Source organism: Astatotilapia calliptera, chromosome 18 (assembly GCF_900246225.1).
Source record: "Astatotilapia calliptera chromosome 18, fAstCal1.2, whole genome shotgun sequence".
NCBI classification, from domain to species: domain Eukaryota; kingdom Metazoa; phylum Chordata; class Actinopteri; order Cichliformes; family Cichlidae; genus Astatotilapia; species Astatotilapia calliptera.
Window position 1 is genome coordinate 9073102 of NC_039319.1, and position 15815 is coordinate 9088916.

General features: G+C 38.8%; 1 protein-coding gene across 2 annotated transcripts in view; it reads left to right on the forward strand.

Annotated features, from left to right (window-relative positions):
• Positions 1-11735, forward strand: part of tep1 (telomerase-associated protein 1) — a 38691-nt gene extending 26956 nt beyond the window's left edge. For both annotated transcript variants that reach the window (XM_026150034.1, XM_026150032.1), the window contains exons 40-56: positions 90-146; positions 342-477; positions 704-955; positions 1076-1227; positions 3103-3207; positions 4075-4179; positions 4330-4459; positions 4599-4684; positions 4787-4913; positions 6372-6502; positions 6678-6796; positions 7092-7238; positions 7480-7579; positions 9582-9699; positions 10267-10349; positions 10804-10908; positions 11386-11735. In XM_026150034.1, the coding sequence (XP_026005819.1) occupies positions 90-146; positions 342-477; positions 704-955; positions 1076-1227; positions 3103-3207; positions 4075-4179; positions 4330-4459; positions 4599-4684; positions 4787-4913; positions 6372-6502; positions 6678-6796; positions 7092-7238; positions 7480-7579; positions 9582-9699; positions 10267-10349; positions 10804-10908; positions 11386-11505 (2073 nt within the window). In that variant the 3' untranslated portion in view covers positions 11506-11735. The remainder of the gene's footprint in view (positions 1-89; positions 147-341; positions 478-703; positions 956-1075; positions 1228-3102; positions 3208-4074; positions 4180-4329; positions 4460-4598; positions 4685-4786; positions 4914-6371; positions 6503-6677; positions 6797-7091; positions 7239-7479; positions 7580-9581; positions 9700-10266; positions 10350-10803; positions 10909-11385) is intronic.
• The last annotated feature ends 4080 nt before the right edge of the window (positions 11736-15815 follow it).

Genomic DNA, 15815 nt, shown 5'->3' on the forward strand with positions numbered 1-15815 from the left:
GGCACCAGTATCTTCTCACAAACAAAGATTTCAGTGATTATAAAGCTAATCATCACCACCTCCCATTTCTGTTTTTTCTGTTCAAACAGCTCAACCTCTGGTCTGGAGGACTTGGACGTTCTGTCACTGAATTAAAATGTGATGATGTAAGTTCTAATATTTTGCTGGACCCCTTTTAACTTTAATGATGCTGCACATTTACAAGGATCTTGTACTGATGATGTTAAGTGTTAAGGTGGGGCTCTATTGATGGAAAAACCTGTTCATTCATATATTCATGAATTTCAGCATCTTCATGTTCATGTTTTTTTTTTTTTTTTCTTCTTCTTCTTCTTCGTCAGTGGATGCAGGAACCACCTCTGAAAAAGCTAAAGGCTGTAACGTCTCAGCCTGCTGCTCTGTGTGTGGCTGTGAATGGAGACTATGTTGCTGTGGGATACCACGCTGATGGCATCAAACTTTTCAGCCTCAGATCAGGTGTGTTGTGAGCTACGAATGTTTCAAAAATGTTTACCAGATGGAATCACTACAAGAAAGTGTGTGTGTGTGTGTGTGTGTGTGTGTATGAAGTGGGGCCAGTGGCTCAAAAAAGACATCTCTGGCATTAAAATTCAAAGCATCTCCTCTAGGTTTTTTCCTTTCTTGCTCTTTTTAAGTGTGTGCACTATAAAAGAAACAAACTGTACCAAAATTAATTTTTCAGGTGAGAAGATTTGGGCCTCCGTGGACCTGGACGTGTCTGTACCGTGCATGCTGTGGGTCATTTTAGAAGCAGAGCAGACTGACACCGATCTGCTGGTGTCTGGAGGAAGTGACAAATTTCTGCGGGTGTGGAAGAGAAAACAAGAAGAGGAGGGAATGACGGAAGTCCTGGAAATGGTGGGAGTGTTTGGTGTGCAATCGGGCACCATCCAGGCACTCGCACAAAACTCCACGTACCTGGCGACAGCTTCAGGTAGGTGTGATTGGTGGTAGTGATTATGCTTTCTTCTCAGGGTATTATCAAAAGTTTCTCAAGTTCCAGTCAGTTTGACTTATGTCTAAAAATGTTTTACAATGTTGCTCTTTGAATTAGATGACTTCACCATTGGGCTGTGGTTATTGTCTGATCTGACCTGTGACCCTCCGATCCAGCCAAATTCAATACTGAGGGGCCACAGTGGCGGAGTCACGTGTCTGGCTTTCAGTCCAGATGGTGCACAGCTGCTGTCTGGTGGAAAAGATCAGGTACCTGTAACTCTTCCCCCCCTTATGAACCTTATGAGAGTACCTCAATAAAAGGTTACAACTGTGAAATCAGTATGAGAGGGGGAGAACGTTGTCTCATTTGAGAGGGTGAAATCATGAATTCTGGGTTATTCTTACTTAAAAAAATAAAATAATAATAATATTAATAATGATATCATGTAGTTGCAGTGCTTCATAGATTCAGATTAGGGATACTGCCTACTGAACATGTAAGATTTTTTGGTACACTTAAATTACCTTATAAGGTAACTAAAACTCCATCCATCCATCCATCCATCTTCTTCCGCTTTATCCGGGGCCGGGGATAAAGAGCTGGTCCAGTGTTTCGCGACCAGGACAAAAACTGCATTGTTCCTCCTGTATCTGAGGTTCGACTAGTGGACAAACTCTCCTTTCCAGCACCCTGGCATAGACTTTCCCAGGGAGGCTGAGGAGTCTGATCCCCCTGTAGTTGGAACACACCCTCCGGTCCCCCTTCTTAAAGATGGGGACCACCACCCCGTTCTGCCAGTCCAGAGGTACTGCCCCTGATCTCCACGCAACATTGTAGAGGCTTGTCAGCCAGGACAGCCCTACAATGTCCAGAGCCTTCAGGAACTCGGGGCGGACCTAATCCACACCAGGGGCCCTGCCACCAAGGAGTTGTTTAACTGCCTAAGTGACCTCTCCCCTGGAAATTGGCGGGTCATCCCCAGACTCTGCTTCCTCCTCGTAAGACATGTCAGTGGGATTAAGGAGGTCCTCGACGTATTCCTTCCACCGCCCGACAATTTTCTCAGTCGAAGTGAGCAGCGCTCCACCAGCACTATACACAGTGCAGGTAGAGCACCACTTTCGCCTCCTGAGTTGCCTGACTGTTTGACAGAATCTCTTCGAGGCAGTCCGAAAGTCTTTTTCCATGGCCTCTCCGAACTCCTCCCCCACCCGAGTTTTTGCTTCAGCCACTGCCCGAGCCGCATTCCGCTTGGCCTGTCGGTACCTGTCAGCTGCCTCCAAAGTCCCACAGGCTAGCCAAGCCCGATAGGACTCCTTCTTCAGCCTGGTGTCCACCATTTGGTTCGGGGGTTACCACCACGACAGGCACCAACCACTTTGCGGCCGCAGCTCAATGCAGCGGCTTCGGCAATGGAGATGCTGAACATGGTCCATTCGGACTCAATGTCCCCACTCTCCCTCGGAATGCTGTTGAAGCTCTGCCAGAGGTGTGTGTTGAAGATCTCACGGACTGGGGCCTCCGTGAATCGCTACCTTATCGTGGTGGAGGGGTTCCCATGGGCTATGTTGTCCGGGGGCTTTTGCCCCCGATAGGGTCTCCCATGGCAAATTGGTCCTGGGTGAGGGACCAGACAAAGAGCGATTCAGAAGACCCTTATGAGGAGAACATTGAAGGAACAGTTTAGCCTGACGGGATAGGGTTATCGGGCCCCGCCCTGGAGACAGGCCTGGGGAGGGTGCCCGAGGGCGAGTGTGCCCGAGGGCGAGCGTGTGGTGGCCAGGCCTTAGTCCATGGGGCCCGGCCGGGCACAGCCCGAAAAGGGGACATGGGCCCATCCTCCCGCAGGCCCACCACCCGCAGGTGGTGCCGTAGGGGTTGGGTGCATTGTGTGCTGGGTAACAGCCAGGAGCGGAGGCCCTGGCGGACTGATCCCCGGCTACCAAAACTGGCAATTGGGAACTAAAACTCATGTAGTGTAATTAAAAGTGTAGTGTTTCAGTGTGGAATGCAGAAAAATAAAGCACATAAAACATAAACACTAACAGTAGCTGATTAAATGCACTTGTTATATTCTACCTCTGGAGAGAGCTACATTGGTTTTCTCTTCATCTGTTATCATAAACATTTGATTGTTTCAGGCTCTGATGGTGTGGGATGTGACTGCTCCTGCTGTTCGTTCTAAGACTCTGCCTCATGCTCACCGAGACTGGGTCACAGGCTGCGTTTGGACTCCAGATTGTGTGGTTGGTCTTCTTTTTCTTTTTTTCTTTTCATATTTTGTTTGTGTCATAAAGCAGTGGTTCTGAAAGTGGGATCTGTGGTCCACAGCCAAGAGATCAAATTAATTATATATACAAAGCTGTGATGTTATATTAAAATGGGGATGGAGGCATGTCGAGACCAACCAAACAAGCGTTCCTTTGTCCTTTACTACAATCACAGTTATTGTAGGACAGTGGAAAGAAAAATACAAATAGTGGCCTTTGCCTGATCCTTGTCGGGGTTATGAGTGGTGCTTTGAAAATTTTCTCCCCTGTTTAGTGTCATTGGTGCTAAAATGTCTCACACCTGACTCCATATTGCACTGTTACCTCACAGTACAACAAGATCAAATTCAACAGGGCAACTAAGGAAAAGCAACAGGTGGCATCACAAGATTTCATGTAAAAATTCTTTAGTCGTATGTACTGTATTCATGATAGTTAAACTGTTTATGGTCAAGTCTTTCAATTTAAAAATAAAAAATAAAGAAACTTAGTCAAGAATTGCTGTACAGCTATATTGTAGAAAGGTTTTGTGGAAAAATTTGGCTCATTTAGTTAATAAACAGTGTATCGAAGAGGGTTGCTGTACATGTTTGGGTTGTTTTTGTTGTTGTTGTTTTTTGGGTGGGTGGGGTCTATGTGTTTGTTTGTTTTTAAACTAATTTTCTGTTTCTTTTTTTTTTTTTTTGGAGCCTAAAGTGTCCACATTTGGCTAAGAAGATGGAGTGTTAATTTATCAGCTAAGGCTAGCAAGCTTGGAAGCAATGCACAGACACGCATATCTGATAATTACATCTAAGTAACATACAAGTGCTTTCAAAAATGTGTTTTTTGTTTTTGTTCCAGTTAAGCTCTTCAAATGACGGCAGACTTTGTTCGTGGGACCTTCAGGTTGGGCAGTGTCTGAGGGAAATCTCCTGGACAAGTCCACTTACCTCTGTCTGCTGTCTGGTGAGTCACTTATGCAGCTTTAAGTAAATAAGCTCTCTATATTGTGTACAATGTAAAGAACTGTTTAACTATAGCATGAAATTGTCTTTTTCTTTGGTTTGATAAATTATTTTCTTTGTTGACCTGCTCTGTCGTGCTTTCTGTGGGCAGGGACAATATGTGATAGCCAGCTGTGCAGAGGGGGCACTGCATGTCTGGAAGTGGGAAACAAACACTGAAATCTGCCATATTTCTGCTCACATGAGACGCATACACCACTGCTCTCTCCTCCCAAATACAGGTACCTGAGAAAACATGCTGGGAAGTGATTACACACATAGTCTCCTCCTCTTTCCATCATTCAGTACGCTGTATTGAGTTAATACTGCATATTCTGAAATTAATATTTGATATTTCTAAGCCCACTCTTTGTTTTTAAGACAAAGGGAAGGAAGTGAAGTCAGAAGAAATGTCCGTTTTCACAGCGTCTGATGATGGCACAGTGAAATTTTGGAAACCCTTACAGGTCTCTCAAACAAATAAAAAAAAATCCTCTGAATTTTTAAAGTGCCCTGCTGCTTCTTCAGATGTATTTTCTCACTGACTAGATATGTCGGTTTATTTCCAGGTGGAGCACTTTAGCACCTTTCGCGGTCACAGCGGTGCGATTCATGGAGTCGTTTGCAAGGAAAGGGTCCCACAATTCTTCACTGTTTCTGAAGACCGCTCGCTGCGATGCTGGACATGGGCAAGAGGTAAAAAAAAAATTGGTTTAAATTGAGACTTTTATTTTTTTACCATTTATATAAATGATACAAATCATAATTATCAACTCACAAGTGTCTACAAATCTGCTGGGAAGGCACCTAAAGAAAGCTCAGCAAAAACCCGTAGTGATCCCGTATGTGTCAGGAGTATTGGAACAGTTAAACACAGTGTCTCTGTGGCTTTTAAACCCCAACTCTCTGTGAATGGTACTCATGGCTATTGATCAGTGGTCTTTGATCAGTGGTTGTTGACCAATCGTCATGACAATTTGCATGATCAAGGAACCAATCTCCCAACCCATTGTTCCTTCAGTGGTGCTAGTTTCAGTCACTGTGCAAATGTACTGTGTATAAGATTTGGGAAACCTGCAGTCAGCTGAGACTGAAGAAGTCACTTGGATGAGTGACGAAACGTTTCTCTCACTGAAAACGCTACGTCCAGATGAATAAAATCAACTTTTAGGGAGCTACAAATCTCTCATTTTTCTTATTTTAGTACCTGTTTGGCTTCAGCTTATGTTCCATAAATTGGCACAGTAAGCCAGTAGAAACATCTCAAATTTGAAAATGGATTTAACTCTTGTTATTTTATTTTTTTACTGTATTAAAAAGTCAATATTTATCATCTGCAATTAGGTAATGAACATTTGAAAATTGGTTAACGACGCATTATTATGTGGCCTTTTGCAGCTGTAAGTGCTTATGAGTAATGATGTTTAAAATGCTCCCCTTTTGTGCACTGATAAGGAGGACGTTATATAGAGAGATGCAAAAAGAGAGGTATTATGTTAAATATTAATGTCTTTAATTATTTTTCCATGTTCCCATTAAATTTCTCACCAATATTGTGCAAAATTAGATACTTAAAATGTCTTTAAAACTCCTTATAATTTTCATTTCCTTTCAAGAAAAACCCTTTTTATATTTATGCACGTCTTCTTGTGTTAGAGCCCAGACTTCATTTCAGGAAATCTTGAACCAATTAGCTGCGATGTCCATCTCAGTCATTGTGTTCAAAATGGTGTGCCCACAATCCAGCACACAAATCTATGTACTTATAATGACTGCATTTAAAGTTTACGAGAGTGCATCATTTTGGTTTCAGATGCAATTGTCAATGTCAACAAATCAATGTGTCTTTATGACTACAATATTCTTTTTTTATATTTAACAAAAAGCCTCAAAAAAACTTATTGTACCTTTTAAAACATAAATGAATGATGGTGAAAAAGATTGGGAGATATGAGTATCAATTAGAATTTCTTCAGTGTTGAATTAATCAAAGAAGATTTGTTTTAAATCTAAAAATAAAATAAGTACTACTGAACACGTGCTGGGAGCTAAACTGGTGCCCTATGTAGCCTTATCTTTAAAGTAATTACAGTGTTATTAAGGGTCCTTATACACATTTTGTTATGAAAACTGTGTTTCTTCTTTTTTCCACAGCAAGTCCTCCAAACCTGAAAGGCTCGGTCACAGCTCTGTGCTTCTGTCAAAATGATGACCTGCTCCTCGCTGGGTATGAATCTGGTTTGCTCGAGTTGTGGCAAAACAACTCAGTGGTTGGCCACAAGCAGGTGAAGAAGTGTACAAAGAAAAATAGTTTTTTTTAAACTCTTTTTAAATCTGTTTTTTTTTTGTTTGTTTGTTTTTTGACCATGCCATCCATCTTTGTGTGTGTGTGTGTGTGTGTGTGTGTGTGTGTGTGTGTGTGTGTGTGTGTGTGTGTGTGTGTGTGTGTGTGTGTGTCAGGTATTTGATGACCCCATTACAGCGGTCTGCTCCATGCCTGATAGTCAGATCGCTGTGGCGAGTGTGAAACTTATTGGTGTTTGGAAGCTGGTGTGGAATAAAAAACATGACACAGCAAGGTAAACACCAGCAGCTAATACATAAGATGCCCAAGCACTCTCATCTGCATTAGTCCTATAAAGTTAAAGACAATAACTAATTTTGCCTAGTTTGCTTAATAAAAAAACAATCATATGACTGTCTAAGCGCTGTGGTAAACTGGCACGTGAAAGCTGTTTTGTGTTGATTAAGATTGTGAAGTTTAACTGATTCTGAGCTTCAGTGCATCAGCAGTGGAGGGAGACATCACATGAGGTATTATGAGTTTCAGTCTTCACACTAACTAATTCTTTAATTTTTGTCTCTTGCTTCCAGCTTGGTGAAGGTAACCACCTACACAGTCAGTGAACCAGTGGTGCGCCTCTTCTACTGCACTGCTTTATTTGGGGTGAACAAAACTGGAGAAGTATTTGATGTGGCACCCAAGAACAATGAGGGCAGCTGGCACAATAAAGTCAACAAGTAATGTATTTTTCATGCTTTTTTTTATTTTTTAAATCAGCCATTCAGCATAATAATCCTCTCATACTGGACTACATTCTAAAACAAGCTGTTTTAGCTTCTTTCCTCAAACTATAGCAGACCTTGGATCAAAATGCTTATTTGATATTTGCATGACCAAAATCCAGTTCAACAGCTCTTTGATTGATTCCTTGTTGCTTGTTTTTGGTAACTCTAAATGTGGGTTGTCTCTTGTTATCAGTTGGCACTATGAAGTTGAATTTCACTGCGTGATCCACAATGATAAGAAAAGCGTGTGGCTGGTGGGTGAATCAAAGGGAGAGATTTACATCGGCTTCCTTGTGAGTATACGAACCAGCATTACTCCACATTAAGCGTTAATTCACCATCAAAACCATTCTGAAGATGAAAAGAATTGGTATTTTAGGAAATAATCCCCTCCCTTGAACTGTGGACACTCATCATCTCTTGTGAACAGATTTAGTACATGTCTATAGGCAGAGATGGGCAGTAACGCGTTACTGTAATCCGATTACTTTTTTAAAGTACTGAGTAATGTAAGGGATTACTATTGCAAAAAAATGTAATTAGATTACTGTTACTTTCCCGTAGGCACACTGTGTTACTAAACCCTGATTTTTGTTTGTGAGAGTGTCTCATGACAACGACGTAAGCGCGTGCAACACCCGTGGCAGCAACAGACGTGTGTATATCAACAATGGAGAGAGTACGACCATGCAGCGTTTAAAGCATGGAAGTACTGACATTGGTAAATGGCCTGTATTTGTATAGCGCTTTACTAGTCCCTAAGGACCCCAAAGCGCTTTACACATCCAGTCATCCACCCATTCATGCACACATTCACACACTTGTCATTAGGGCTGCTCAATTAATCGAATTTTAATCACGATTACGATCTGGGCTTTCAACGATCATTAAAAATGACTGAGCCGATTATTAGCCCCTCCCTCATTTATCCGCGACACCTTAAAGGCCGGTCCGTGAAAATATTGTCGGGCATAAACCGTCCGTGGCGCAAAAAAGGTTGGAGACCGCTGATTAAGAGGACCCGAGGGAAGCTCGGAAAGCTAAGCAGAAGTTATTTGGAGAGGAGAGTGACTGCCGTTGGTTGAAAAGAGTTAAAAAAAAAAAAAAAAACTTCAGTGGTGTTGCACACTATTTTATATTATTTTTTTAAAGTCATTGTTAACCCTTTAAAGCCGGTCAGAGCAGCACGCTCCGTTTTGCGTAACTATTTTTAAATCCCTGTAGAACCTGAACCGTGTAAGCTAGCGCAATAATTTGTTTTGCATATGAAACTGGAGGAGTTGTACTTACATCTGATGCCATCAGCTTGTCCTCGGTCACGGTTTCGTTCCACATATAGCTTTGCAAAAACTGCATAAAAAGCGCTTGCAGGAACAAAAGCATAATATTCCAGAAACACGCTTTGCCGTTCCTATCAGCTGTTCGTAACACTTCCCACAGTGAAATGATGCACATGCTGTTTTCTTTGCAAATTTGCATCATAGGATTGTTTTTTGTTTTTCCTGCAGTATATAAAAATTGCTGTATCTCCAAAATAAAACTATGAAGACACTCAAAATAAATTTCCTGTGGTGGGAAACTATTTTTTGCAACTTTATTGTATTTAAAGTTTTGAGGGATAAACCTCTTAAACTTCTCCAAGTAGAAATATATGTAAACAAAACAAAAGCGATTTTCAATTTTTTTTTGTAGTTTATTGCACTTTTTTGCAATTTATGTAATTACTATGCACTTAATGCATACATATTATTAAAATATGGGCTATAACAGTTGTATTGATGTATAGCAACTTGAAATGCTCCCACAAATGGCACTACAGCATGTAAAAAATAAAAAATAAAAATAATATAAGCTCTGGTGGACTTGGTTCTATAGTAGGTCTTAAAGGGTTAAATAAATATCGTCAAATAATCGTGATCTCAATTTCAGTGAAAATAATCGTGATTATCATTTTTGCCATAATCGAGCAGCCCTACTTGTCATGGCAAGCTACATGTAGCCACAGCCACCCTGGGGCGCACTGACAGAGGCATTACTTTGAGTTTGATTCCATAAAAAGTGACAAAAACATTAGCATCCATTGTGCACTCTTCGTGGGAAGAAAACTTCTTTCTACAGCAAAACTTTTAACTTCAAATCTGAGCAACCACCTAGCACACTGCCACAGGAATGTGAAAATCACAGAGAAAACCCCGGATCCCCCCACTGACATGACCGTTGAGGCACCGGTGATAACACTGAGTAATAAGACACCGATGAAAAGACAGCTGACAATCATATCCTCTTAATTTTCAGTTTCCCATGAGTCGGGAAACATCCCTTGGAAGAGCTTTCAGTGAACTGAACATGAAATGTGACGAGGAGGAGGGGAAGAAGAAGAGGACCCTGATAACAGCTGTAATAATGGATAACGGTAAACATCAGACCTGGAAGTAAAAGATGTTTACTTCAGTTGATTTTTCATGCTAATTTGGTCTCAGAAAAATAGTCAAGATATTCACTTTTCTGCAGCATATGACTAAAACATTGTATTCCTATGCATCACTGCCTAGATTTTGCACCCTTGCTTTAAAATAATGGTCAAGATGATGCAGGGTATTCAAATATTGTAAATAAGAAGACTGTTAAGTAGAATTCCACCACACTGTTTTGCTTCCTGTTGGTTAAATTCATAAGGTAACTAAGCAAATAAGGTAACTGGGCAACACCTCTGCTCTCCCATACCATATATACACATATAGAAAATGTCCCAATGATCCCAACAGCCAATCAGAGGACTACTGAGGTTAATCTGATTAATGAGTATCTTGGACACGTGCATTAGGAGTCAGACATCATTAGAAAATCCATATAACTTCCAAACTCTGAAAAGTTCAGAGCACAAAACGAAACTTGTTTACACATGAAAACATTGCAATATCAAGCATGTTCTATGTGTATATGGAGATTCTGTCACACCTGAAATGTTTGTCTGTTTTAGATTTTGTGGTGTGTGGAGATGCGGAGGGCAACATGTGGTTCAATCGCCCACCAGAGCTGTCCTCATGGAGCAAAAGAAAGCCTGTAAGAGTTCAAGAGTGAGAGAAGAGAGTGACTGACATGAACATGTAAAACTGAACATTTCAAGCAGTATGAAACCTGAGTTTTTGGCTCACATTGATTATTTGGGCAAATGGTGACCATAAACTTAATATCAAGCTTCACTATTGTAAAAACGTTTTCTTACTTTCTTCCTGTCTGACAGAGAAAAAAAAAAGAAAAAAGCTTAATAAGTTCCCAGTAACGTCTGAGGTCTTTTAACAAAGCAGAAAGAGAGAAAACTGCCAAAAAAAGCTGAAAATTCTCATATTTCAGCAGGTAAAATTACAAATCTGGCAATTTTTCCTCTGAATTTTTAAAATTTATTTATAGACAAATCAAATTTGGTCATCTTGATTTAAATGTACAGAGAAAAGAAAGCAGACAGCAGACATGATATACAACTTTCCTCCTTGTAATTGTGATACTTTATCTGCAGGCTCACAGTGACAGGATCAGTGTGCTGAGACTCACTGACAGCACCATCATCTCAGCCTCCTATGACCGGACAGTGAAGCTGTGGGACAGAGACACCAAGAATCAGGTACTCTACAAACTCCACAAAACAATCTGGTCATAGATTATGTTTGTCTCCTTATCACATTCTTGCTAACTTACTGTGTTTACAGTGTTTTTGCAGCTGAAAACAGTACCCAGCAAATACATTTTACAGTTATCTCTACTAGTAAATTACAGTCTCTACTTGTGAGGTGTGTTAAATCTTTTAACTTAATTTCCTGAATAGGAATAAATTGTTTTATGCCTCAGCTTTCCCCTATAAATACAACATTTGATATTTTCCCCTATACCAATGATGCGTTTTGACATTTGATTATATATATGAATTAAGACCTGGTTTGACAACCATTAGAATAGTTTCTGGGTTTTTCCAAGAGTAGCAGCAAAGTTGTAAGATTCCTGGCTTTATATTGTAAAAATTGTGAGATTAATTGTCAAATTATTTTAACTTCTCTTAAAGCAAGGATGATTTTCTTCACCCTGTCTCCTTTTCTTTCTGCAGGTGGGCTTGTTTGTGTGTGGAGGTCCTGTTCTGATCTTGGAGGTGAATCCACAAAGACCCACTGAGCTGGTCTGCAGTGACGGAGAAAGAAAGCTCTACTTCCTCTCTTGGAGAGAGTAATTCTCTCTGCGTTACACTCTAAGCTTTAGGAATTCAGGATAGTGTTGTGACTTGTTACAAACTAAGCAAAGACCAATAGGAATGCTTTCATTTTGGTGTCGTATGTACAATAAATTCATGTGAACAAAAAAGAAAGTGAAATGTTTACCTAGCCACATTTGACCTACCTTTAATTTAGATGGAGAAACTTGCAAACATGACAAGCAAGGTTAATAAAAAAAAAAAAAAAAGCTTCAAATGTTAGAAAGATCTCTTTAATTAAAAATTCAAGCAGAAGAAGAGAAAAATGTGTTTGTGTCTTTTTTAAATTCTTCCCATTGTGTTATTTTGGGTGTATTTTATTAAATATTTTTACATATTTTTCAAGTGTTTGCATGATTTCCCCTTGACAGTTCTTCAAGCGTTAGATGACAGCAGATATTGGTTGTTTGTTTTGATTTTAATTACTCGTTATTTCAGTTGTTTTACCTATTTAAAAAAACACATTTTATTTACTCACGTTTTAATGAAAGTTCTAGCAGAGACCCCCGGATATTTTTAATTAATGTTGTACAGTGACTTCTTTTGACCTCCTTAAAGAGTCAGTATATAGAGGGATCAAAAGTGGTGTCGGTATTAATGATTTTCAACACAGACTATTCTTTTTGAAGGGATTTTCTCTAAATGTATCTAAGTTTTAAGTTTGGAAAAAACGCACCGTATTTAATGAGCTATATTTTGTGTAAATTTACACAAATTCTAAAACGCCAAACATTGTTTGAAGTAGCTTTAAATGTCACATATTGATTAAGAAAAAGGTTAAAAGGTACAGTAAGCGTGCTTGCCACAGCTGATGATAGTATAATAGGTGCTTTTATTTTTAGTACACAGACAATTTTTTACAATTATTTGAGAGACATTAACTTAAGTACTTAACCTGCTGATATCCTTCTAGTTGTATTTTTATACCCTAAGGCTGTAAAGGGAATTTCCGAACTGCTCCCGAATGCAGCAGAATCGGGTTGACCGCTCCCAGATGAGACGATCACTCACCTGGACCACGGGGTGAAGCGGACAACCTCCGCCAGTTTCAAGCGATAACCCAGATCTGGGGGAAGTATTCCCAACCAGTTTCTTTTTCCTTCTGTTTTGTAATTTTTTTTCCTACAAAGGAGGGAGAGTCCTGAACTGGTGTCAAGCCAGCCTCCAATTCGAGACTTGCAGTCAAGCCAGCCTCCAGTTTGTTTTACGTTCCCTGTGTATTCAAAGTATTACGGGAATGGATGTGGAAACCGGATTTCAAAATAAAAGCCAACTTCGAGTGAATTAACAGATATGTTAAGAACATAATAACATATAATTTAGGCTTTTTTTTTTTTTACAAACTCTAATGTTAGATCTATATGACACAGCCTTGTACCCTAATTGTGCCCTGTCACTATCAAGGCCATCTTATTTTGGATTTCAAAGTAAAAGCCCTGTGAATCTTCATTTTTGAACTACTCTTTCAATGACTTAATAATGCTCTTAAAAGCAAAAGTCGTATTTCCAAATACTATTTGAACTTTATATCAACACTTTCCAACCACAGTCTTTTTACAGTGATACCATATCAATATCAAGTCAGTCTGATTTTGCCTTTCATAGTAATGGCCCTTTGAAATTGTCCATAATTGACTTAATCTTCTAACGATTCAAAATGCTCTAAAATGAAAAATTCTTGTTTCCACAGGGTAATTCCACCTTAGATCAACAGTATACAGCCCCACAGTGATACCATATCAATATCAAGTCATTCTGATTATGCCTTCCAAAATAAAAGCCTTTTTAAATTGTCCATAATTGACCTAACTTTCAGTGATTTCAAAATGTTTTAAAATGGAAATTTCCTGTTTCCACAGGATAATTTCACTTTAGTTCAACAGTATACAACCTCACGATGTTACCATATCAATATCAAGTCATTCTGATTTTGCTTTCAAAAATAAAAGCATTTTCAAACTGCCCATATCTGACTTGATCCTGGAACAATTTCAAAATGCTCTAAAATGGAAATTTCCTGTTTCCACAGGGTAATTCCACTTTAGATCAACAGTATACAGCCCCACAGTGATACCATATTAATATCAAGTCATTCTGATTTTGCCTTCCAAAGTAAAAGCCTTTTCAAATTGTCCACAATTGACCTAACTTTCAGTGATTTCAAAATGCTCTAAAATGGAAATTTCGTGTTTCCACAGGATAATTCTACTCCAGATCAACAGTATACAGCCCCACAGTGATACCATATTAATATCAAGTCATTCTGATTTTGCCTTCCAAAGTAAAAGCCTTTTCAAATTGTCCACAAAGATGTCATTCTAAATAAAGAAATTACAAAACAGCTTGCAAACCAACCATGACATCTTTCCACAGACTTAAAATATAAACGTACTATCAATTACAACCTAGTGGCAATTTCAGCTTCCTTTTACATCATCTTTATGATTCAATTCTGTCATAATCAATTGAGTCTGATTTTGCTTTTCAAAATGAAAACCCAATATGTGTTGAAACAGCAATTTTCATTTTTAAAACATTCTGAAATAATTGAAAGAGTATATCACATATGGACAAATTCGACGGGCCATTAATTTGAAAGGCAAAATCAGACCAACATGAAATTTACATGGTTTTACTGTCGGGTTGGATACTGTTGATCTAAAGTGGAATTATCCTGTGGAAACAGCATCTTTCAATTTGAGAGCATTTTGAAATCGTTAAACAAGTAGGTCGTCTACGGGCAATTTGAAAATACTTTTATTTTGGAAGGCAAAATCAGAGTGACTTGATCTTAACATCGTATCTCTGTGGGGTTGTATACTGTTGATTTAAAGTGAAATTATTCTGTGGAAACAGAAAATTTCCTTTTTAGAGCATTCCGAAATCACTGAAAGTTAGGTAAGTTATTGGCATTTTCAACAGGCCATTATTTTGGAAGGCAAAATCAGAATGACTTGAAATTGAAGTAGTACCATGGTGTGGATGTACACTTTTGATCTAACATGGATTCATCCTGTGGAAAGAGCAAGTTTCATTTTTAGAGCGTTCTGAATTCTTTAAAAGAGTAGGTCGTATATCGGCAATTTGAAAAGTCTTTTATTTTGGAAGGCAACATCAGACTGATTTGATATTGATATGGTATCACTGTGGGGTTGGATACTATTGATCTAAAGTGGAATTATGCTGTGGAAACAGCAATTTTCCATCTTAGAGCATTTTGAATTCGCTCCAAGAGTAAGTCATATATGGGCAAATTGAAAAAGCTTTTATTTTGAAAAGCAAAATCAGACTGACTTGAAATTGACATGGTAACATCGTGAGGTTGTATACTGTTGATCTAAAGTGGAATTACCCTGTGGAAACTGAAATCTTCCTTTTTAGAGCATTCTGAAATCACTGAAAGTTAGATAAATTTTGGGCATTTTCAACAGGCCATTATTTTGGAAGGCATAATCAGAATTACTTGAAATTGATATGGTAACATCGTGAGGTTGTATACTGTTGACCTAAAGAGAAATTATCCTGTGGAAACAGCAATTTTCATTTTTAGAGCATTTTGAAATCTTTAAAAGAGTAGGTCGTATCTTGGCAATTTGAAAAGTCTTTTATTTTGGAAGGCATAATCAGAATGACTTGATATTAATATGGTATCACTGTGGGGCTGTATACTGTTGATCTGGAGTGGAATTATCCTGTGGAAACAGGAAATTTCCATTTTAGAGCATTTTGAAATCACTGAAAGTTAGGTCAATTGTGGACAATTTGAAAAGGCTTTTACTTTGGAAGGCAAAATCAGAATGACTTGATATTAATATGGTATCACTGTGGGGCTGTATACTGTTGATCTAAAGTGGAATTACCCTGTGGAAACAGGAAATTTCCATTTTAGAGCATTTTGAAATCACTGAAAGTTAGGTCAATTATGGACAATTTAAAAAGGCTTTTATTTTGGAAGGCATAATCAGAATGACTTGATATTAATATGGTATCACTGTGGGGCTGTATACTGTTGATCTAAGGTGGAATTACCCTGTGGAAACAGGAATTTTCCATTTTAGAGCATTTTGAAATTGTTCCAGGATCAAGTCAGATATGGGCATTTTGAAAATGCTTTTATTTTTGAAAGCAAAATCAGAATGACTTGATATTGATGTGGTAACATCGTGAGGTTGTATACTGTTGACCTAAAGTGAAATTATCCTGTGGAAACAGCAATTTTCACTTTTAGAGCATTTTGAAATCTTTAAAAGAGTAGGTCGTATGTTGGCAATTTGAAAAGTCTTTTATTT